The 25222-nt window shown below is 43.7% G+C and overlaps 2 protein-coding genes across 5 annotated transcripts in view; both read right to left on the bottom strand.

Moving 5' to 3' along the window:
- The window catches only part of loxl2b (lysyl oxidase-like 2b), a 62195-nt gene that overhangs the window by 5643 nt on the left and 31330 nt on the right, over window positions 1–25222 (bottom strand). The window lies entirely within an intron of this gene.
- On the bottom strand, window positions 2014–20347 carry LOC123959667 (protein capicua homolog). 4 transcript variants are annotated; one of them, XM_046033850.1, is made up of 21 exons: window positions 18327–20344; window positions 17152–17301; window positions 16827–17001; window positions 15175–15286; window positions 14889–15071; window positions 14604–14736; window positions 14320–14498; window positions 13854–13992; window positions 12946–13043; window positions 12646–12820; window positions 11794–12564; window positions 11550–11689; window positions 11252–11412; window positions 8430–8620; window positions 6666–7136; window positions 6257–6576; window positions 5974–6131; window positions 5692–5852; window positions 5141–5275; window positions 4195–4326; window positions 2014–4103 (listed from the first exon to the last, which is right to left on the bottom strand). In XM_046033850.1, exons 1-21 carry the CDS (start codon window positions 18376–18378, stop codon window positions 3814–3816), a joined length of 4326 nt encoding a protein of 1441 aa, XP_045889806.1. In that variant the 5' UTR covers window positions 18379–20344; the 3' UTR covers window positions 2014–3813. The 4 variants fall into 4 exon arrangements, with proteins under 4 accessions (XP_045889806.1, XP_045889804.1, XP_045889805.1 ...); XM_046033848.1 differs by having other exon boundaries at window positions 11794–12820; window positions 18327–18607; window positions 18833–20344; XM_046033849.1 differs by having other exon boundaries at window positions 5692–5843; window positions 11794–12820.

The raw sequence follows: 25222 nt of genomic DNA, 5'->3' as shown, positions 1-25222 counted from the left end.
GACCTCCCTACAACGCCTGGGCATGCTCCTGATGAGGTGGCGGATGGTCTCCTGAGGGATCTCCTCCCAGACCTGGACTAAAGCATCCGCCAACTCCTGGACAGTCTGTGGTGCAACATGGCGTTGGTGGATGGAGCGAGACATGATGTCTCACATGTGCTCAATTGGATTCAGGTCTGGGGAACGGGCGGACCAGTCCATAGCATCAATGCCTTCCTCTTGCAGGAACTGCTGACACACTCCAGCCACATGAGATCTAGCATTGTGTTGCATTAGGAGGAACCCAGGGCCAACCGCACCAGCATATGGTCTCACAAGGGGTCTGAGGATCTCATCTCGGTACCTAATGGCAGTCAGGCTACCTCTGGCGAGCTCATGGATTGCTGTGCGGCCCCCCAAAGAAATGCCACCCCACACCATTACTGACCCACCGCCAAACCGGTCATGCTGGAGGATGTTGCAGGCAGCAGAACGTTCTCCACAGCGTCTCCAGACTCTGTCACGTCTGGCACATGTGCTCAGTGTGAACCTGCTTTCATCTGTGAAGAGCACAGGGCGCCAGTGGCGAATTTGCCAATCTTGGTGTTCTCTGACAAATGCCAAACGTCCCACACGGTGTTGGGCTGTAAGCACAACCCCCACCTGTGGATGTCGGGCCCTCATACCACCCTCATGGAATCTGTTTCTGACCATTTGAGCAGACACATGCACATCTGTGGCCTGCTGGAGGTCATTTTGCAGGGCTCTGGCAGTGCTCCTCCTGCTCCTCCTTGCACAAAGGCGGAGGTAGCGGTCCTGCTACCGGGTTGTTGCCTTCCTACGGCCTCCTCCACGTCTCCTGATGTACTGGCCTGTCTCCTGGTAGCGCCTCCATGCTCTGGACACTACGCTGACAGACGCAGCAAACCTTCTTGCCACAGCTCGCATTGATGTGCCATCCTGGATGAGCTGCACTACCTGAGCCACTTGTGTGGGTTGTAGACTCCGTCTCATGCTACCACTAGAGTGAAAGCACCGCCAGCATTCAAAAGTGACTAAAACATCAGCCAGGAAGCATAGGAACTGAGAAGTGGTCTGTGGTCACCACCTGCAGAACCACTCCTTTATTGGGGGTGTCTTGCTAATTACCTATAATTTCCACCTGTTGTCTATTTCATTTGCACAACAGCATGTGAAATTGACTGTCAATCAGTGTTGCTTCCTATGTGGACAGTTTGATTTCACAGGAGTGTGATTGACTTGGAGTTACATTTTGTTGTTTAGTGTTCCCTTTAATTTTTTGAGCAGTGTACTTTACACATTGATGTCGGTTTTTAATGCAGTGCCGCGGGCATTCAATGTTGGTTTTCGGCCTTGCCGCTTACGTGCAGATTTCTCCAGATTTTCTGAATCTTTTGAAGATATTATGGACCGTAGATGGTAAAATCCCTAAATTCCTTGCAATTGTACATTTAGAAACATTATTCTTAAACTGTTGGGCCATTTGCTCACGCAGTATTTCACAAAGTGGTGAACCTCAGCCCATCCTTGCTTGTGAAAGACTTGTGGGATGCTCCTTTTATACCCAATCATGACACTCACCTGTTAACGCACCAATTAACCTTTTCACCTGTGGAATGTTCCAAACAGGTGTCTTTCCCAGATTTTTGTTGCCCCTGTCCCCTGTCCTAAATTGAATATAGTTTGAAAAGGATTTGCAAATGAATGTATTCTGGTTTTATTTACATTTTACACAACATCCCAACTTCATTGGAATTGGGGTTGTACTGTAACATTTATTTAAAGGGGCTGAACAAAGATCGTGCTTCAATTAGTATGACATTGCTGGATCACTCAGTGTATTGTATCTCTGCTTAAGGAAAAACCCATTTTTCACATTGCCAGCGATAAAGTCACTTTAATTGAACATTTTTTTTTTTTTGCATACTGAAAGATACAGATACAAACTTAATTTATTCATATAAATTCCTCTCTTTTATACCGGAATAGCCAAACAAGGAAACATAACACAAAAACATTAATAGCCATATTTATTATTGTTTTTTCCATTTCATGTTTTACTTCGGTAATGGGTGTCTTAAAAGTCAACTTATCTTCAATGACAGATTTTTCCTTATCAATAATATAATGAGTCTTCTGACTCTACAGTAATTATTTACAACACAACCAAGTCTTGCACAAAGACACAACCAGTATTAGATCCTACCAGCTCTCTTTGATTCATCACCCTCCCCTCACTTCCCCCAGTTTTCTCTCCCCCTCGCTTAAAAAAGGAGGTCTGGAGAGAGCAATAAAGTGACAAAGGGAGGAAGGAGGGAAGGAAAGAGGTGGAGGAAGGAGATGCATTAAGTGTTGAGGCTAAAGAATCAAACTTCGCAAGGGACAGAGAGGCATACAGGGTCTAAAAACATACGGCTTATTACTGTTGAAAGAATAGAAAGGTCCACGTTGTGTTTGTATTCCTCTTTGAAATTAACAATAAAAATAACTGCACTGCAGGTCCTTGCTGAGGTGAAGAGGCCAGTCAAGGGAAGACTACAATGGAGGAACTGTACAGGTGTAGAGCACCTGCCTACAAATATGTGTGTGTGTGTGTGTGTGTGTGTGTGTGTGTGTGTGTGTGTGTGTGTGTGTGTGTGTGTGTGTGTGTGTGTGTGTGTGTGTGTGTGTGTGTGTATATATATATATAAAAATTAAAAAAAATAGCCTAGTACAAGAAATCAACAGCTGGCACAAATGACGGAAACATCTGCCAGCAATGACAACATGACTAAGGGCCGGGATTCACTGCAATGATATGAAGAGTAATAATAATACCCATAGGAATAGTACAACAACAAACTGAATATGACAATGTTAAATACAAATCAAAAAATCTATTAAAAAGTTACTAAAACTGCTTGGCAGCAGAGGATTAAGGCCTCATCAGCCTGAGCCTCTACAACTAAGAGCCAGGATGTGCCTGTTGACCCACCTCCTTCCTTCATGGCTAACGAGGCACAGGAATGCTTGGTTCCTACCTACTGGCATGTGCTAGGGTCAATCACGAGAAGGGAGGACTTGGCCAGACAGGTAACTGCAGGAATGATGGCACTGCCAGAAGTCCACTTAACGTTTCAGTTTCATTTTTCAGTCACTCCTGGTAGACCTCCACTGAAGGTCTACATGTGAGCAATAAAATGAAGAAAAAGATCTTTCCAGGTCCGCAGCAATGAGTTCTCTTGTTGAATCAAATCGTTTCCGGCTGTTGAGGGCCCAGCCCCCTAACGTTAGCAGAAACAAGACACAAGCTTACAACGGTTAAGTCTACATGCAGCCTGTTCCTCCGGCAGATACGTGCTGCTTTTACTCCTCTAACCCAATTAAAAACAAATATCAAAACATAATGTCCTCACAACTGCTGAATTTCGCCATCTCAGAATGGGTTAAGCAGGTCTCTTCGTCCTCAACAAGAACCCTTTCTTCTTCAAGACAAATAAATGCAGCTGTACACAATGGTCTGTCTCTCACTGGCATCGATTTCTCAAAGGTGGATTAATGCAGAGTGCTAATTGGGTGTGTGTTTGTGCATTGGGGGGGTTTAGGTGATAGTTTTTGTGCCACTGGTCTTTTTTTTGGTACAAGGGTCACACAATACAAAAAAAAGGCCCAACATTGCATATAAACGTCTGTCACTCATAGGTTGGCTGCTGAGGGGAAAAAAATCTGACCAGAGGAGAGATGAGAGTGTTGATTTTAAAAACAGTGTGAAAGCATGTAGGGGTTGGAAAGGTGTGACGTCACTGATTGGTCAATCTCACTTGTCAGCATCCCTCATCTAGAAGAGTCCTGTGAATCACGAGGATCCTCTGGGCTCGCCTCTGCCCCCTGCTCCTCTTCTTCATCCTGCAGGTCCCCGCATCCTCTCACAGATCCGTCCCCCGACTGGGAGCCAGAAGGTCCGGGGAGGGGACCACTTGAGTCAGGTATGCCTAAACCAGAGGCATCAGACGGGGTGGCCGTCTGCATAATCTTCTGCCGGACCTCCCTGATCTTCAGCTGCAGACACAACTTGGTGGGAAATATATCGGAGTATCTTGTCTGGAAGGCTGCAGTGGCCTGAGCTGGAAACAGGATAACAGAAAGATTGTGAATGGCTGCAAGTGAAACCTCATGAAAATGTTTCCATATATAGTGTGTGTGTTTGTGTCTTACCTGACGGAAAGAAGCCCTGCTCCTGGAATAGCTGCATGACCAATGCTCGCCTCTGGTCCAGTGTTCGTCGCAGGGAGGAGTATGGCACCTTATCAAACTCCATTTCTGTCAGGATGTCTTCTCCGTCTGTGGCTGTGAAAAGGGACAAACAGGTGGAGTGGGTGAGCCATCATTCAAGAAGCTAGTTACAATAATCAACATCTTTGTTTATGTCCCCTTATGTCCCATCATCTTTTTCCAAGCAGGAAAAATACAGCAGTGGCAAAATGTGTCTCCAAGTCAGGGATTCCCATCTGGTTCACATATATTTTATTTTTCTAAACTAGTGCTAACATCAGTTTGACAAAAAGATACTTTTTTTCCCCCTGAAGACAACGCTAATGACTGGACTGTTAACTCTCTGTTTAAACTAGTGTTTCAAAAGGTAAATACAGAACTATTTTTGTTAGCCTACAATTTTTGCCTACAAACTCCTACATGCCTAGGCACCTCATCTGATGTTTTTATTGCTGGAAAAAAGAAAAAGGTAAAATATAGTACAAATATAAAAAAGTTTGAAGAGACTGGATCACCGGTAAGTCACTTGTGGCCTGCAAGTATATGACAGTTTTAATTGTTTCCTGGTTCTTATTGTTTTTACTCTTACTAATATTTCTTTATTTGACCATTAAAAAGTTTTAAAAAGCAACAATAGATACAAGACGTTTTCTTAGGTTTATTCTCACTGAGGTGAGAGTAACCAAAATAAAAGCCAACTATGTAGGAGGAATTTAGAGATAAATCCTTCGGCAAAATACCTAACACAAAAACAAGAGCTCTGCCCCAATCCAAACCCCTGAACCTACACTTCTGCTGCACACATGAGCTATCCGGAACTAAAATATAAAAGACCAGAAGTATAAAGTTAGACTATGTCAGTGTCTATGTGCCCTTCCCTGTGCGTTACCTGCTCTGTCAAAGGTAAAGATGTCTCCCTCACACTTGGCGGCACTTTTAGGAGTGTTGGGCTCTGAGCTACAGCTTGAGCGCCGCCGACTCTTTCTCTTAGGAGAGACTTGATCGTCAGTGGCGGAGTCCAAATCTAGAAGCACACGGAGTGTAAGAAAATGAAAATAAAAACCACCTTAAAACCTACAACACATTTATTTAATTCACATAAAATCACCCATTTTAAAAGTATCAATTTTCTGTACAGCTGTTGCTAAACAAAAAAAACTACATTGTGTAACATCTATAATTTTGGTCCAGCAGTAATATTGAATTACAATAATATAACAGAGTGAAATGATAATTATCAGCAGACATCACATCTCCTTATTTAACAGGATTTGTCGCAAAAAAAATTGTATTGTATCATATAGCTAATGTCAATAAACACCAATGAGATAGTTCATATATACTTCATATACATTCATACTTTCATAAACGCTGCAACTACCCTTCATTAGTCTAAAAGCATTAAATCAGAGTATGATAAAATGCTCTTGTGAGTGACACCTGTAGAGTTCTTCCTCTTGCGCCGATAGCTGCCCAGAATGGCGCGGGGTGAAGTGGCCAGACTCTGCAGGGTGGGTGAAGGCAAAACCTCCTCAGGCCGAAACTCTGGCAGCTCGGCAAAGCGCTCCTCAAAATACACCTCTGACAGCACCCTGCCAGACCAACACGCGCGCGCACACACACACACACACACACACACACACACACACAATATACAGTATATATACACTGTCCATCAACAATTTCTGCGAAGAGAAAGATTCACAAAAGGTTTTAACTCACTTGTCCACAGAGTCAAACGTCTTCTTAAGTGGTGGTGGGCGGGCTTTGACCTTTTTGGGTGTAGGACCATCTTTGTCAGTCTGTGGGGGAGGCAGGGCGGGTTCTGTGGCTGATGGAGGGGGGAGAGGAGAGGAGGGGAGGGACTCCTTCCATCCAGCCTGCACAGAAAGTTCAATTTACGCATTTTAGTCAAAGTCACAGAGATGTTATTTAGTCGACAACAACTAGGTAGTTTTGTCTCACTATGCTAGAGCTGAAAGTCTGTGTGTGACGTTCCTCTCACCTCTTTGGTGGTTGTGCTTTCCCTGTTTCGCGTGTCAGAGGAATCCGTCGCACTGGAGCCCTCCAGGGGTCTGTCAGTGGATGGCGGCTCTTCAGCAGGATGTGTTGAAGGAGACTCGGGATCAAAGGAGAAATGACTAGTGGCTGCAGCTTCTCTCTCTCTCTCCCTCTCCTTTTCCCTCTCCCGCTCCCTGTCCTTCTCCCTTTCTCTCTCTTTTCCTCGGCCTCCTCCTTCATAGCTGCCCACGGGGATGTTCGCCACCGTTGCCTTCACCTTCTGAGGCGTCCTGAGTGGAAGCTGGGTTAGTTTGGGTGTGCCACCTGTAAACAGAAAGAAAATATAAAAATCAATAAAATAATTCACTACAAATTAAAACCTTGTGAACAAAGTGTTGAATAAAAACAAGTACCAGGTGTTTGGATCTGAAGTGGAGGACTGCAGGGCCTTATGGACACAGCTGCGCCACTGGGAGGTGCCACTGAGCCGCTACTGCTGGAGGTCTGCGTCTGCCTCTCCAGCTGCCTGTCCGAATGCGTCAGCAGTTCTGTCTGCCTCTCGGCCTGTCTGTCAGTTTGTCGATCGGCAGGTCTGTCAGGAGGCAGGTGCCTGTCTGCCTGTCTGTCCGGATGGAGCTGAGGATGTGGGTGCGTGATTGCAGTGGCGGTTGCTGTGTGTTTGGAGAGGATGTGGGGGGAGGCGCTGGAAGGGCTGGAGACAGAATAGACCAAGCTGGGGGGCACTGCCGTCATGGAGACCACCCCTGTTGCCATGGTGACGCTAGTTGAAGGAGGGTATATGGCGGTGACTATCTGTCCCCCAGACCCTGAGGCAGGGGCTGAGGGCGATGGAGACTGAGCAGTGGCTAAAAGTGGTGGCTGACCTGGATGAAGGAAACACGAGACCCAACAGGCAAAATATTTTAACACTTTCACCTGAATGAATGTCCATATCGCTTCTTTATCTGCAATTTATATAACAAATTCAGTCTTTCTTGTCCTATGAATGTGCTTTTAACATGATGTGAGGTATTTAATTTGTCCTAATGTCAGACTGTTGGCATACTGAAATTGGTCGAAATACAAACTAGTATGTCCTGACAACAAAAGATTTTGTCAGAACAGATTGGTTGGTATATTCATTCAATCAAGAGACAAGTGTGGATATTGTAGTTCAGGGGTCAGCAATTAAACAAACAAGGTAATACTACGGGCCAGCTGTTTTCTTTGTGTATAACATTTATTTAATGTAAGAATTAATTTAAGGTATAAAACTATTATTATATCTGAGGGCAGGTTTCGTGTTTTGAGGTAAAGCAGCTTATGTCAATACTCATTTGGCAAAAATCAAATATGCTAATTTATGTTCTGTGTTGCACTATGAGACTAGAGATGTAATTGATAGGTTATCTACACATAAATGGTTGAATGGAAGTTGTTAACTCAAATCTGTTGGCAAACAGGCTTAAGTCATGGAAGGTAAACTGTTTGAACTCACCGAGTACCTGTTTCATTTACATGACGATTGTATTGATTAAAATATATGATTATGATATTATATTATTTCTCTGTGTCAAACCAGACTGTATGCATACTAAATATGGTCGATTTTTGAGTGTGCTGTTGATGGACATTATTCTCCTACAATGCAATGCACAAAGGAAATGGAGAAGCTGCTCAGAGATGGAAAAAAAATAAATCAATTGCAGATGGTGGTGAAAGATACTGGAAAACAAAAAGATCAGTATTAAATCTTAGGAAAGAATTTCACATTTATGAAGCTGGCAGTGGTATTCCAAAACTTGCAGTTTGATTGGTGTCCCACATATTTTATAATTTCCTGTTAGTATACTGTGACAATTTAGTATGCAGTGTATAGTGTATGTTTTTTTCGTATGTATTCTTTTTCAACATAGCTATAGTGTCTGTGGTTTGCATGCCTCTCTTCATGTTGGCGCAGTATTAGATGTTTTGATGTCATATTTATTGGGGTTGGCCTTGTATTGTTATCTATAGTAAAAAAACATGTATAAGTATGAATTTGAGTTTTAATGTAAGTGTGTTTAATTCAAAGGTAGATTAAGTAAATATTTGTCAGGGGGCCAAATATTTGTGTCCTATGGGCTCATATAGCTCATTTCATACAGCACATGAATCCAGCTCTGCACAGCACTGACCTGCAATCAGAGGCTGAACCAGAGCCTGTGCAGGTGGTGCGATGGCTGTGAACCCGAGTGTTGCCAGGGGCGAGGGAACATATGCAGATCCAGCCACTGGCAGGCCTTGCTGGGTGGTGGAAGAGCCTGATGTCGTGGAGACCAGAGGCAGAGTGGATGGGACCCCTGGAGTGGACTGGACATAGGTGATCCTGGACGGGAGGTACAGAAAAGGTGATCAGATGAGAGAAATAAAAATAACAAAGAAGGCGGCACATGGAGAGCAAAGAAGGGAAGATTTTTGTAATGGAAAGGTATAGTAGCAGTGACAGAAGGTGTTATGGTATAATGAGCCTGAACAAGAATAAAGGGAACAGAGACATGATTAGAAAAAAACAGTGCTGCAGTGAGGGTCAGTGGGTGAATGTACATCACAGCGAGCAGCACTGGATGACTAGTGCTGTGCTGTGCTGTGCTGTGCTGTGCGCTTGTGTGTGTGCGCATGTGTGTGTGTGTGTTAGGAGCTGAGAGGTAGTGTGGGGGTGGCAGGCAGAGGCAACTTGGGCCACCAGCAGCATGACTAACGCATCCAGAATAGAGCTGTGCTGCTACAGCTGCACCCCTGCTGGAGTTTTTTGTTTCTTGTATTGTCTGCTTGATATGCTTTAAGAAATCTGGACATCCCTGCTATCAGAAACAATACTTATGTATGGTATCATTTATCCCACCTTAAATATCAGCATGTAACTGGAGTTACTGCAATCCATAAACTGCATGCATTTATTTTTGATAACAGCACCTGTTAAACCCTTTCAGCAAAAGCTTCATGAGTCTGTGTTTTTCATGTAGCTTTTTATCCCACTAATAACTGGAATAAAAGTCCACTCAGAATAAAACTGCCTTGTTTAAAATCGTTTTAGGCATAAACGGGCCCATTTGGAATGGTATTACATTCTGTCTGAAATGGTTGAATAAAACTTTTATTATCTGTCCAAAGGGGGGAAATTGTCATGTAAACAGTCAGTCTGATTACAATCTATTTTTGGAGGTAAGTTTCCAATTTATTTAAGTCCAAAACATTCGCAAGGGAATTATCTTTACACACACACACTTTTAGTGAGATTCAGAATCACTCCAAGTCCCATGAGTGGCTGCTGTCTCCCATTAATAACTGCAAGACTAGTATATTCCAAAAAAAAAAAAACCGTTGCTTCAATAGAAAGCACAACAGAAAAACAATAAATTGCTGGTCTACCTTTTCAAATACCCCTTTTCTAAATATTTATTCTGGAGCATGTACACAGAACATGTAAGCAGATATCCATTTTTTTTCTGAAGCACTATGTGAATCATTTCATGGATGTCAGTCAGATTAATATCACACAGAAAAAAAATATTTTGCTCATGTAACTATGACGTATAGACAAACTGGCAATAATGAAACCACTACTGTGATCAACAGTAAGCCAGGGTAGGGTGTAATAGAGTGAGGCTGGCATATGTTCACAAATAAATGGGTGAGTCAAGCTTTACTGGCACATAATTTGTTTACAGCCCCTTTCAGACATCAGATCTGCAACATCGTTGGGCTCATCTATCTGTTAAAGAAATTGCTTTTGGGCTTTCAAACACAGATCTCCGATTATAGAACGTTCCAAGCTGGCTCAAACCCGGGGAGAACTGCAATGCCCAGCATTAAGGAAACCCTAAAATCCTTTTTTTCCCCCTCCACGACACAGGACAGGACAACGAGTTTGAAAATAATGTCATCAAGGAATAAGGGCCTTCATACAGGCCCCGTGATGAAAACTAAAATATATTTTGCTAGCTCTGGAAGGAGGCTCGCTCCTGCTTTAGTAACCCCACTGGTCATAAATTTATCAAACTAGACAAACTTACATACATTTAACACAAGGCAACAGCACCCAAGCTCCTCCAGTTACGTTTGTAGTAAGAAAAAAAGATATTTAAGTTACGTTTTGGCTCTCAACTAATTTCTCATTTTGCTCACACAGCGTTTAATTTGTAGGTAAAACATTTTGCTAGAGGTTCTATCCACAGCTCGACTGACAGAAGCTTAAAATTTAGTTCAAACTGGCTAGTAATCTGTTCAATGAGATCAACTGCTCCCTGCAATGCTAGAGAAAAAAAAAAAAAATCCTCAATGAAAAAAACATAATTCTCACCTGAAATGAAAAGAGAACATCTCTTCCTACCTTAAAACTGGCTCATGTACAGTATTAGATTTGGAAAAGGCTACACTATAAAGACTTGTTGCGCATAAGAACTTATAATTGGGCATCACTCAAAATTTAGCTATCTTAAGAAGGTGGCACAAGTCACGCATTTAGATCATGACAATTAGCATCCTGAATGCATTAATGTGAATGCACTGTATTTAGACATCCAGCCAGGTGGATGCCAGAATGACCTTTATGAAAAAAAAAGAACACTTGCAAACGTGATAGCAACATGTTCAACTGACAGTACATTTACAGGGTGAATGTCTGAAAGTACGTTTTTTAAGCCTTCTTTCAACAGCAGGTGGGTTGGTTCAGTCTCACGAAAATAAAAAGAGTGGCAATTACTGAAACACATTTCACTGTCAATTTAGAATAACTGTTGTGACTGAAAACTAATCTGCACTCTTTGTTTCGTTTGTTATGGTGTACTAAAGTGGTGAGTTTACCACTTCAGTAAAATCAAAATTGAAATTGTTATTTGACATATTATCTATTGTCTGCGTATACATCATGCCAGATGGTGTTAAGTCAGCAGTAAATGTGTTGTTGGGGTGTTGTTGCAGGTTCAATACAGGATCCAATTCAATTGTTATTTCCTACCTGGTAGGTGCTGGTGGCAGTAGTACAGCCTGGGAGGGGACTGATCCTGGAGCCACCACTGCTGCTGTGCCCACTGTTACAGGGAAGGGGCTGGCAGGGTGGACTGCTCCACCCTGAGGCAGCTGGGACTGGACCACAGGCATGGGAGCAATCTGGATGATCTGGAGAGGAATGAAAAGAGGAGGCCATAAAAAAGGAATACAATAAAGTTGTAAGCTAATGATTTGTTTTTAAACTTAGTGTTACTAACAAAATGGGCACAATGTATAAAGTGTTCATGTCAGTGTCTCTCATTGACCTTGCTTCCGGTCTGAGCTCCGTTCTGGACAGGAAGAGGTGGAGCCACAATGGGAAACTGCTGGGTAGGGGCTGGCGCAGTCCGTACAGTTGCCATGGGAACAAGCATTTTACCCTGCAGCACTGGAGACTGTGTTTGCACTGAAGCAAAGACAGAAAAAGATGGAGAACAGGTATTTTATTTGGAGTCACCACAGAATAATAGCTGAATGTACCTAAAGCCTTGTCATGACTGCTGTTCTCACCTCTAGTTCCCGGGCTGACCACTCCCACCGCTGAGCTAGACGTATAGCCTGTCAGTGAACCTGTACCCTGCTGCTTTCCATTTGCCAGGGACACATGTGTGGGTGTAGCTGTAGGCAAGTTGAAGATACTGGTTGGCTGGCTGAGTTGCTGAGGTGGACTCTTGGGGTGGGTGTTGGCGGGTAGGGTGGGCAGGATGTACTGAACTTGTGTGATGGCCTTACCCCCGGGGGCTGCTAGGGAAGAGGCGGGAAGGAACTGGGGCTGAAGCAGGGGCAGAGGCAGGGGCCCATTGGTTTGGCTATGTGGTACTGAAACAGCGGCAGAGGGAAGCACCTGATGCTGGGAGGGCTGAGTCTGGTGGGAGGGAGTGATGAGCTGTACAGCAGGTTGAGCAGACAGAGCCCCTCCTAACACCAAATTAGTCACTACACCACCCGGGCCCACACCTACAGGATTAGGTGAAGATGAAGAGTAGTACCCACCCCCTGTGGCAGCAGCCCCACCTCCTGATCCTGAACCAATTAGAAGTTGTGGCTGCTGATGGGGAGTCAGGGACTTCCTTTCTGGTGGATGCGGGCTGGATGATGTGTCTCCCTCTCTGGGCTTGCTGGCGATGGGGAGCGGTGTGCTGATAACAGGACGCATTACATTGGTCACCACCGTAGAAGCCACCCTTACAGCGCCAATGCCCAGAAGTGGGTTCGCACCCAGTGAACCTACTGATGAGGACGGAGGCCCTCCTGCTGGAGAAGTAGAGATGACTGACTGGCCTAAAGAGAGAGAAAGAGACTGCTGCACTACTCCTCCTCCTCCTCCTCCTCCTCCTCCCTCTCCCCCAAATGTGTCCTTACCCTCTCCCTTTCCTCTTTCCTTTCTCTTGTGGTCTGAATACCCTCCCCCTCCTGATCTCCCCTCATCATAATGCTTGCTGGTGGGGTAAGAGGACAGTGAGACACTCCTGCCATGAGGGGTATGGTGTGAGGAAGATGATAATGCAGAGGAGCAAATGACTGGAGCAAAAACTCTCTGAAAAGACAGACAGACACAGAACATTATTTTAAGAAAACATGGAGGGTAAATACTTGACAACTCACTCTATATAAAGATACACTGAAAAGTCCAGGAAAAACATGATTGTTCAAGCCGGTTACCTTCTGATCAATTTCGTCTCCAGAACCGTTCTCACTATCGCTGTCAGTTACTCGCTCCTTACACTTGAGGTCTATGGAACTGTTAGGATAAGGGTCCTCTGTGGAGAAGAAAAATACACTACAGCTACATGTGACATTCATTGCAATTTATAATTGAATCAAGTCAGGGTGTTCTCAGCGTCTGAATGAGCTCCCATTGCCATAGGATCTTTAAAATCAAAACATGGTCATAAATTGGACACAATTTACCCACTTTATGATCTATATTAAGAAGTAGGGGCAAAGTAGTGCAGGGAATAAATAAAAACACATAAAAAAAAGACTATGACAGAGTAACACGAGGGCATTGCTGCAGACATTACTTCAGATTGAAAACCTTATTCTACCTTTGAATAAAACACATTTCCACATGCAGCTGCTGGAAATTTACAAAAGTGGGTCAGTGACATAGGAATGTGTCTACTAACACATTAATTTCTTTGAATCTAACAAGGGATGCACTGATCCAATACCGATATCGGCCCAATACTGACTCAAATAGCTGGATCGGGTATTAGTGACATGGGAGCTGATCTATAGTGCTGATCTATTCAATTCAATTACACAATGTGTCAGGAGTGTACCGGTAGACCCGAACATTTTGCTAGGAGAGCTAACACAACATTTTGTTTCACAAAGTTAGGAAGAAATGCTTAAATCAAGCCTAATGTTGCCTTCCACATAAAAGAATGATTCCCAGTCTCCTCCTCACAGCGAGGGATACAGCTCATTAATTGTACAATGGTATCGGATCAGCGTTATGCATCAAGCCCAGGTGTTGGTATCAGTACTGAGACTGAAAAAGTTGGATTGGTGCATCCCTGAATCTAACATTTGTTTTCATGAGTAGAGCAGGTCTGATTTCTCACCGATGACATCATCATCTCCCTCCTCCTCACAAATGACCATGCGCTCCTCATCACTGGTCATGTCCTCGCTGACCCCCCGCTGGGACTGTGACAGGGGTGGTGCATGACTAGAAAACTGACTGCCACTATCCCCACACATCTGAAAAAATAAAGCAAGAGACCATGAATCAGAGATGCTTTTGAATCATGTCAGAATGGCTGTGATTTCTCATTAGTGTGTTTTTTGTCTTGTGTTTCAACTGTCTTTTGTGTATTTTAGTGTGCGAGATACCCTTATATCACAGAAAAATACTAGTATGGTCATAACTGTCACACGGTTAAAAGACATAGAATACAATACTCATTTGGCACAGAAAACAATTTCTGTTGAAGTGAGTCCATTTGCAAACAAACTAGATTTGTTTTTCCAGCAATTTATGCTAACAATATCAACTCTCCGGGTCTATGAGCTGTGCTCCTCTCTTACCTGTGCCAGTTCTGCCAGGGCCTGTGTATTACCCCTGTCACTACGCTCCAGGGTGTGCATGGCACTTTGAGAAAAGGCTCGAGGACGGGTTAGCTGGCCAACAAGGCCTTCTCCTGTACCCCTTTCAGACACACCAACAAGACCTGGACCAGACACCTTCAACTCCACAGAATGGGGTTCTATCAAGGGGGAAAAGGGGACTGTTAAAGACCTGCAAATCATAAGGATACTGTAAATGACAAATGTTACCAAAATACATGTTGTGAGAGCAAAGTGAAACCAACCTGTGGACTCAGACATGCTCCTTTCTCTGATGTCTTTGCCCCCGGGTACCCCACGGCCTTCAGAGCTGGACTTCTTCCTGTCTTTGTTGCACCACTTCCAGTCCGGGTGGGCCTTAAAGTGGGCCTCTTTTACCTGGGAACAGGAGAAGGGAAAATAAGGAGGGAGTAAGTGAAAAGGAAGACAAAAACTTAGTATATGTACTATAGGTTAGCACAGAAGCATTTAGTTGTCACAGTTCTTGAATTTTATATGTTTGTTTTTTTGTCTGAAAATGCATTGTGTACCTGGAAGGCCAAATCATGGTACTTTTGTTTCTCCTTAGGTCCTAGAGCATACCACCATTCCCCAAGAATCTTGCTCACTGTCCTGTTGTCTTGGTTTGGGTGCCGCTGGTGCACCAATGCTCGATGGCGCTTACTGAAAATCATAAATGCATTCATTGGTCGCCGGATGTGGTCCTTCTCCCTCTGAAAGAGTGACCAAGAAAGACAGAGACATATTACATTACATATTTTAGTAAAAGTAACATTGACATTTTTGATGTTCTGGTGGGAGGAGTGAAAAGACTACCTTTCCAGGGCTGTTCTTATCTCCATCTTTGGGCAGCGCACTGAGGGACTGAGTGCGCCTCTTTACTGGGGATGTAGAGATGGGCTGCTCAGGTACAACTCCTGGGAGGAAGCTGCAATGAGACAACAAACAGGCCTCTGTTTTTAATCTTCACTAGATATTCTCACATGCTGGCTTACACCTAAGCACCACTTTCTTTTTACCTCTTTCAGAGGTATTGCACATGTAAATGTGTTCTTTAAGCCGTAAACCAAATTCTATGACTTTACTGTGATGAAACACTTCAACGCTGGTGTTAATATTGACATTTCTTATCAAAATGATAAAAATCTGCATTTCGAGGGTTGAAAATGGCACAACATCTGTTTAAAATCATCCTGAGCCTTGCACGACCAATGCTGACACAGAGTCAACCGTTTTATGTCATGAAGTTTATATAAAAATAGAATGTAAACGCACTCTAATCAGAGGAGGTCAGCCTACCTCCCCCAGCCAACTGACACTCCCCCCACAGACACGCACTCAGAGGACTTCCTGTGTTTCCAGCGCAGACACAGAGGCTGACAGCAGCTGCCGATGGTTGGTTAGCTCTCACTACCAGCTCCATATGGGTGTTCCTGCTACACTGAGCAGTGGTCAGTCTGTCACACTGTCGGTAAGTGACTCTGGTCGGTGTCTCCTTACCTCCCACGTCATATACTATGTAGCCAAGAGGCCACACCCCTACAGTGGTTGTCCTGTGCAGTGCTCTGCTGCATCCATAGACCGTATATAAGAAGCGGACATAGTCATCAGGACGTAACCCGTTGGTTTGTGGAGTGCCGTTTTGAAACCTCAAGTTTGGCTGATAAGGCGCCGCCATGTTGAGTTTTTGCAACCAGCAGCACCGGACGGAACCATATTTGTACGAGACGGTGGAGTATTAGGAACGTGTTTACTGAGGTAAAAAAATCAGGTGAGAAGTAGGGTCATTTTACCATTATTTCTAATGGAACCGGACTTCTTTTTGCAACCAGAAGTGTCATACCCTGCTGACCATTCAATAGAATGCAGGTTTAAGGGACTTTTGCGTCAGCTTCGCGTCTCAGACCGGAAGCTTCCCACTTGGCTGCATCTTTAAAATGTGTTGGGATGGGAGGAGCTAGCAAAATTTGGGTGTGTAGATTAATATTTTATCTTTAATATTTAAAATAAAGAAGATATGTTATACTTTGTAACTGGTTTTATTTATCTTACAGCTGCAAGTCTATGTCGATGTAGACACAGCACAAGTAGTTCATCTCCTATGAGATACACCAGTAGATTCAGCAGATAGCTCATCCATTTCAATTGCTGACAGCCTGGCCACTGCCTTTCATATAGTGATAGAGCCCAGAGATGGAATGCTTTTGTTCCCATCTGCTTTGTTCTGGCATTGAGCTCTTCTGCCCAAATTAGTGCGAGGATACAGAAAATATCACACTCCCTTACGGTATGTGTGGGTACACTGTACCACACACAATATTACCGTGAAGGCTGACTTGGCCCAACACATAACCACTGTTATATTCGGACACTGATAATGGTATATGTGCAGTGTGCATCTTGATGTGTTCGTGTAACCTAAAAGCTTTACGCATAAAATCACTATAAAACAAACAAACTGCACTTACGGGTCATCCACGTCACTCTCTGTCTCACTGTCAGGCCTCTCCCTCTCTGCTTCTCCCTTCTCCTTCTCTGGATGCGGCTCATCAGAAGAGGGGGGAGGCCGGGACAGGGGACCTCTCTCTACAGTGGGAGGTGCCTCTGCAGGCTCCTGTGACAGCGATGCCACCCCATGACACTCTGAGGAAGAACAATAAAGAGATGCATACTTGTTTGGGACAAAGTCAAAAATATATAAATGGTATTCAAAATAGTATTAAAATCCGAGAAAATGACATGACGCTGCTGATTTTCTACAGCCCTTAGGTCAGGCATAAATGTTTTCAGTACCTGTCTTCATACTGGCTGCTTGAGGGTGGTTGACTGGGTGCTGGCCCTCTCCTGGCTGAGAAGAAGCATCTGATTGGGTGGGTGCCAGGAAAGGGACCAAAGAATGCCAGGGGAAGACTGGAACTGACCGGGGTTCTACATTGGTCCACACTGCAGAGGAAAACAGCATTGTTTATTACTACCAGCCAACGCAGTCATCCACAACTTCATAATGTGTCTGTGAGGATTCTCAGCCATCGAGGTCATAGTTATCCAAGAAAGGTTAAATCAAGGGCAGTGGGACTTGGTTGAAGATACTGGAAACGTCTTCCAGTATCTTCAACCAAGTCCAGTTGCCCTTGATCATTTCAGAACTGAAGAAGCCTCTTGGATTGCCCTTGAATTAACCTTCCTTGGAGAACTTTATTATAAGCTTTCCTGCTCCGATATCACATTCAGAAGAACGAGGCGTTGTTACATTCAGATTACCAAGATGCTATTTCCTTATTTGGGGAACCAGGGCCCTCAGTGTAATACTCCCACCAGAAATGCATTCCTACTCCAATCACCAACACTAATCATGTCTTAAAAATTGTTTGCAATGTTACCACACATCTTTTGTATTAGTCTGGAGTGATATAACCACAAATAAATAGACTAAAATCAGTGATAGACTAGAGCCCACAGCTTTGAGACTAGTCCCTTTGGATGCACAGCACTAGTGGCTTTCATTTTAGCCATCTAATAAGGGCTTGGTTAACATCTGGGACACTAGGGGAATGCAATTAACTACTTCATATCAGTATATCAGAACTACAGAGAATATCAGTACTGCCACAGTAGCACACCCCCTGCCACTTAACTGGTTAAATCACTCCAACAACAGCAGATGTACAAAAGGACTCTCTGTTCTCAATAACAGGCTGGATGGAGAACAGAAGCTGGTACACTCTGAACCATCTTAAAGGAATAAGTGCCTGTACAAGTCATATGATCTTCATGTCCATTATTGAAAATAATCTCTTAAGAAGGATGCTTCCCCAAAAAACTTTCAAGTAACAAAATCTGTCCCCTATAAACCTTAAAAATAGATTAATTCAACAATTAGGGATTGCATCATGCTAAAACTAAACAATAATGACATACTGCTGTATGTATAAAAATAGTAGACAGTAAGGTAAGTGACATGGACTAACCAAACATGCTTAGTCCTTGGCGGAGATACTGAGGATTCTCTGATGAGAACATGGTTGGATGAAATCCTTGATGTTTCTCCAAAAAAGAATAATGATTTGTCCTTTAAAAATCGCTCTTCTACAGCGCACAGAGATCCAGGTACGGAAACATCTCTAATCCAAAATCTCTAGCTGATGTTGCCGGGAAGCTCACAGATGAGGGCAAGTGCTCAATGGTATCTGTATCCGTTTCATCCCTACAGGTTGCAGTCATCATTCACAATAACTGCTGCATCGTCAACCTGCATCATGAGGATTTTAAGATTTAGCATAGAGAGGTATACTTCTTGCGAGTAAAGATGAAATATGTCTATCAAATAGAGTCCATCTCTCGTTATCGCAGAATGCCGCAATCTCGCACACGTAACAATCAAACATCAGTGGACAAAATGGACGATAAACGATGACAATAAAACACAAAACTTAAGTTAAATATGTAAGGATGCAACAGTGTATAGACCACCCACTGAAACGATGATTATGATCGAAGGCAAGGTTCCTCCTCCCTTTGGTCTAATTACCCCCGATGCCCTCTCTCTCTGTTTGTTTACATTACTAAAGCAGCTTGGCCATGAAGGGGTTAACAAGGCCTCGGGTCCATCCACGGCCTGGATTAAGACATCTGCCCGGACAGTGCGCAGTCTTTCTGGGCCATGACAAACCTTGCTCTGTGCTACAATACAGCTGCAGACAGGTGAAATCGGTTGGTATTAAGAAGCACATAAAGCTCCAGAGTAAATCGCCTAAAGGGCTGATGGAAGAAGGCGCAGTATCGATCTGGCGAAGCAACGCTGCAACAAGCAACTTGGGGCGATACAAGCTAAGGGGATTCGTGTACTTTTAACTTGAGAGAAAGGCTTCGCGTCCAAGCGTGCGCAGTTTACTTAAATACTGACTTTAATACTTGCCGATTCATATAATAAAGCACAGAGACGCTAATTTAGCTGTCTCTTGCAACAACCGGAGCCTCAAGTGCACCACTCCAAACTGGACCAACCTCTCGGGAACGCCCCTGGTCGTGCACCCGCCGCACAGACAGAGGCAAAAGAAACGCGCTTGTTCTCATGTCTCAACTACAAATGCGTATTCATACGTATTGGATCCAAAAATAATCCAGCGAGGACTGTTTGACAAGTGCATTACACCAAATACCAAGTTGTTTTTCCGTTACCTGCCCCCAGAATTGTAACTATGCACCTGTCTTAACTTGACAATTTAGTTAACGCCACCAAAAATCACATAAAATAGGACAGCGACCAACTTGGGTTTATCCGTATTTACTACGCACAAGCAGATGTCATTGACTCTAAATCTGGTGCATTCATCCATCACCCAGTTCTTAAAAGCCCGCTATCCATCAGCTTGATTATCATGAAAGCTACCACACACTATCCTCTCTAGAACCCAAGTAGTTCAGCTGGTCCCTGTACAGTCTCTAATTTACCAGCTCCTATCCTACCTGGCCAATCTGGCCACAGACCTGACGTTAGCTAGCAGCTGATGAATCTACAACACAGCGACAAAAAGCGACCACGGTGAGGACTCCTGGCTCTAGGCAGCGAGGAGAAAACTGAGATGAATCGCAGTTTATGTTGTATTTTTCTATCTCCTCCTCAAGGCAGCGAGGAGCGAGTAGCTGGTTGTAGATGCCCCAACGCTGGACCCGGACCCGGACCCGGACCCGACGAGGGCGGGGGGGGGGTGGGGGGTGGTAGCTTTACAAGAAGCGATACAGTGCGTTAGGTTAAAGCCATCGGTGAGGTCCGTCCGTCTGCAGCAGGTTAGCTAGCCACTTCGTGCGGACGACATCGGGGCGCACACCGTCCACTTCGTTTAATACTTGGTGTTACGAGTGTTGTTTTGGTCCAGAAAAGTCCTCGTATCGTATCTCCACATCACCCAGCCCGAGTTTACTGCCTTATTTTTGTCTCGTCGTCTCTCACGCTAGCCTTGGCCCTTTCTTTCTCTTTCCCTCCCTCTTCCTCTTGTTGTAAACTAGGCTGCTTACCCCCCCTGTACTCGCCCCCCCTCCCCTACTCGTCCTGTCAACCTCGCCCAGCCTTGTCCCGCCTCCATCGGCGAATTCCTCTCGGCTATTGGCCAAGGCAGCCAACTGTCATCTGCCCGCCGCGAACCCTGATTGGTCGGAGTGTGCACTGGAATGCCAGTCATATGCAAATTTTATCCCGGCTTTACGACCATTGGCTCTTGTTACCACAGAAACTTAACTTATCTTGACTATACAACACCAATACTTTAAAAAAGTAATGAAGTTCTCTTATATTTATATAGGACCAGTATCGTGCTTTAAAACATTCATCAAAAATGTGTATTTTTCTGTTTTTCAGTAAGCCCACCCCCAGGCTCGTGTCATTGGTGCAGGTTTCGTAGTAAACCATGACTGATGCGTGAAACTAGGAATCAAAAGCAGACACTCAGATGTAGGCCAACCAATGGCTTAACAGAAGTTAGACAAGATCCCTCCTTCCTACAAATACTCTGCTAGCACCGTTTTACTACCCATGAAGACCATCCGATGCAGGAAGGCGCCAGTGAGCTCTTTAGTGTTTACTTTCCACATTGATTTTGGTCTTTCTATGCATTCTGCACAGGTCATGGATGTTGATGAGGGCTCTTAGCAGGGTCAAGATGACAATGCACAGTCACTGAACCTATATGAGCATGCAGTGTAATTCAGTGTGCTATTTGAATGTTTTTTGTCCAAAGGTGTTACATGCAAACACAAATGCTGACTGTATTATAAATCAGCAATATTCACTTGTGAGAGGGATTGTAAGCCCTTTCTCTGGTAATGCTACACCGTCGCTTTTAGGAATGCAGCGAACAGTGGAGAGGCAAGTGATGCAATTTTCCACCATGAAAAAGCCCTTTTAAATCCCCAAACATTTTTCCATCTCTCCATAATGCAAATAAATATGCCTCCTCCAAACAGAATTTGAAATGTTCTGATGCAACACTCACAGGGAGAGAGAGAGAAAATGAGAGAGAAGGAGAGAATTGAAAACAGGAGAGTAGGGGTGGTTAGAAAGAGAGGGAAAATGGGTGGAACGGGCTAAGAGTGGAGAGGACCAGAGGGTAAAAATAGACTAAGAGTCATTTTCAGCAGGAGAGGCAGGGAGGGATGGAGGAGGAGGGTGGGTGGGTGGAGAAAAAACAACTTGTGAAAACAGAACTTCTCTAAAGGGAGGAAGGGCATAGGGGGGCTGATATGGGGGAGACAAAAGGAAAGCATTTAAAGATACCTAAAGTATATTGTTTAGGTATAACTCAGCAAACAGACAAACAGGAAGAGGATTTGTGCGCATGATGTGGTTTCCCGTCATACTGTATGAGTCAAGAAGTCATGCTCAGCTTAGCCCCTCTATCCATAAGACAAATACAATACTGGGAGGGACTTAATTACCACTACCAGCCAGTCATCTCATCAGGAGCTTGGAAAGTGACCAATAAGGTTCTGAGAGCCACTGGCAGCCACTGTCCTCAGTAGTAAAAATAGTTAACCCTCTCAGTCCTGGGTTACACTTTTCTAATAATAAAACGCTGAATAATCTAAAGTTTGATCTATACAACTATACACGACTGGAAAAAAGAGAAATAATAGTCTAACATCTCAAACAAAAACAAGCATTTTTTGCAATATGCCTAAACTCCACCTTAATTTAACTCTCAAGTGTCTTTATATTCTCAGTCCATTGGCTTCAGTACAGCATCTTGAGTCATGTAAAAATACGGGGTGTCTGTACTTCTATTAAGCCTGGGCGTTTCCAGAACTTCAACTAATAGGCATAAGGAGACAGAGAGAGTAAGAGATTAAGGCTTATCATCTGCACTGAGCTCTCAACAAGTTGATCCAGTGAACATAGTGTGTTAAGTGAAGGGAGTTGGACAGTTTGGCTGTGTGAGTGAAAGGAAAAGAGGGTGAAAGAGGGCAGGGTGGAGATGAAGGATTACTGCGGCTTCTCATTGGTTACAACCCTGGGTAAACATTACAAGCTCTTAGTAATGAACTACATCTGACCAATTATTATAATTATTATAATTATATTATAATATAATATAAATATTATAATTATGACTAGTTTTTCCTGGTTTGAATATGACTGAATTCTGTACTGATTAGCAACAAAATACTGCAAAAGTATTTTTGTAAAAGTACTGTCACTTCAGAGACAACTTCGAGTATAACACAACAGCTATTTGAGCACAAAAAGATGTACATTTAAGATAAGAAAATCTGTTGACTGCACATATTGAGGGGTGGGGAGGTAGGCATGAGATGCTGATGGGAAAGCACAAAATTCAGAGCTTAGTCATAAAATAGATAAGCGGTGAAGAACACAAGAGTAAGAGAGAAGGTGTGAAAAAAACAGCAGAAGAGAAATTCCCCCTTCAGTAGTGCTTAACTATCTCTCCCTGCTGCCGTGCTGGCAGTGCAATAACTGTGTAGGTGTTCAGCAGCTTTCATTGGCGGTCTCCTCTTACAGACATCATGCTTCTAATGTGCGTATGTAATCATATCTCTACCCCCCCCAACCCCCAATTACATCTGTCAAACGCCACGTGACCTCACACAAGGAACTTTTCCTCCTCCTCTTTACCTATGCTGGCACCATGCAGACGGAGCACCGCCTTCGCTCACTCTCCCATCCCATCTCTCTCATCCCTTAATTCATCTTCCACCCCTGTGCTCTGTGTCTCTCCCTCCCACAACCCACCATTTGCTCTGTCCAATTATAACTCGATCCACCAGTCCTTTGCAGTTACCATGGCAACAGCTATGTTCGGCACAGGTCCTCGTGTCGCCCGTGGTCACCAGTCTGCCACTGACCATCACCAACTATTGCATCAGAATAAAGTTAACAGTCATTTTCACATGGCTCATGGACGCCCACAGGGATGGCTTTGTGGGATGCAAACAGGAGATTTGTTTTAAGACACTGGGCTCGATCATGGCTTTGTTGCACTAACAGTTAAATTAAAAAAACAACTGCGACTCCTTATTTCATTCAAAGGGATCAGTAAGTATTGAGAAAAATAAAATGACTATTGCTGGGAACTGAATAGATCTCATCACCCACAAAACGCACTTTACACTCTGTCTCCTCCCAACAGCGAATAATTGGCACTGGGAAAAATACATGAAAAGCAAACTTCAGACCAGTGCTTGGAGATCTAGATCGCTCTATCCACTGTGTGAAGGAACTTGTAATGTGTGTGTTTGGCCATCTGGGGGCACTACTAGCCTGCAGATAAATGGCCGACAGACGGGCAGCAAAAAGAAAAGCAGTGCAAAGACTGTGGAGCTAGAGATGCAATGAAAGGAGAGGAGGAGAGTGGGATGAAGGAGAGAAATTCCTAAACTAAGTTAAAACTCCTCTCATTCCAAACTTCGAGATGTGAGGAACACATGAAAACTGTGATCTCCCTAGAACAGTGAATGTGGGTTCAACTAAAATCCCGAAGAAGCAGTACCAAATCTGACAATCGGTCTAACTTTGCGTGCATGCAGTCAAAGTCTTGGAGCCACCTCAGACTAAGGAGTCCCACTGCACCAGTGCATTTTGAGAATCTCCCCAAAGTATGCTTCGCCCAGTAGGAAATAGGATTATTGTTGCACATGACTTTTGTGGTAAGTCTTGAGGGCTTCACATGTTCTTTGGTGCCAGTCTAGATTGCTGTGTGATCCAGATGTGGTTGTTGCCATGGCCAGGGAGGATATGCAGGGTTTTAAGCATTACGTAAAGCAGGGGTGGGAGGGAGTGGGGATGTTATTCCCGGGTATCCGTATCCGGGTAGACCAGGATGAAGAGAACGAAGTGGAGAGGAGGAGAAGGGAAGCCACTGCAATGCGATCGAGCAAAGGGTTAAAACAAATGTGTCATAATTTTTTAGAAAGAAAAATAAAAAGTGAGATGGAGGAAAGCGAGGCGCGAGGAGAAAAAGACGTATCCTAGTGCAAAATAACTGTGCGAAAAAGTGTATTCACGTGTACTGAAGGGAGTGTGACATGTTTACTTAGTGTTGCACAAACTGCGTGTGCGTGTGAGCGACAGAGATAGAGAATTATGCACACTTTATAATATACAAAGGCCATATTGTAATTTTACTTTCAATCATTTGTAACTGTGGAATATTGACATTTGAGTCATACTGAAACACATATCTCAAACAACATATCTCTGAACGTGTTCATTTAGGATGCTAAAAGGGCAAAGAAAGATTTTCTGTTCAAGAAACAATAATGCTTATAATAATTATGCTCACAGACATAATCATGCAGCACATTATGTGAGATGCTGAACAGTTTCCCTACGTGGTCATAAAGAGAATGCTGGTGTTTCTGTCAAAAACGGGATTTCGATACAAGCGAACAAACACACACAAACACTCATTTAAGACCTTTACAGCAGCACAGTCTTCTAGGTCCTCTTTATAAAAAGGACACCATACACACTGTCCTCACTGACTTGAGAGTTAGACTGATCAAAGCTGCGGCTCAAGAATGCTAAAATAAATGTATTATCTAAATAAATGTTTATAATAAGGGTTTTCAAAATGACAGAAAGCAGTGATAGCTGTAGACATGCCTGTTGTAAATATGAGTGTGTAAAAGGATATTTGACCTGGAACACTTCAGTCACTGCTTAAATAATTTACAGGAAATCCTCTGTTTATTCAGGATCGTTTCTGTTTTCAGGGTATGTTGACTAAAACAACCAAGACAAAATAAGGAGACACCACTAAAGTGTTGGTGTGTTGCATGTGAGCTTGCTGAAGTTCCTCCTCTCTCAGTGGAAAGTGACACAAGCACACGTGCCCCACACACACACACACAC

The sequence above is a fragment of the Micropterus dolomieu genome, linkage group LG21 (assembly GCF_021292245.1).
Source record: "Micropterus dolomieu isolate WLL.071019.BEF.003 ecotype Adirondacks linkage group LG21, ASM2129224v1, whole genome shotgun sequence".
NCBI lineage: Eukaryota > Metazoa > Chordata > Actinopteri > Centrarchiformes > Centrarchidae > Micropterus > Micropterus dolomieu.
This window is presented reverse-complemented; position numbering and strand designations above follow the sequence as displayed.

Excerpts from the sequence above, each read along its gene's own strand:
- LOC123959667 (XM_046033848.1), bottom strand. The coding sequence starts at position 18,378 with ATGTTCTCATCAGAGAATCCTCAGTATCTCCGCCAAGGACTAAGCATG. Across the intron at positions 17,302-18,326 it reads CCAAGGACTAAGCATGTTTG|TGTGGACCAATGTAGAACCC; the intron begins GTTAGTCCATGT and ends TTTCCTCTGCAG. Across the intron at positions 5,276-5,691 it reads CAAGAGGAAGAACTCTACAG|ATTTGGACTCCGCCACTGAC; the intron begins GTGTCACTCACA and ends GTGTGCTTCTAG.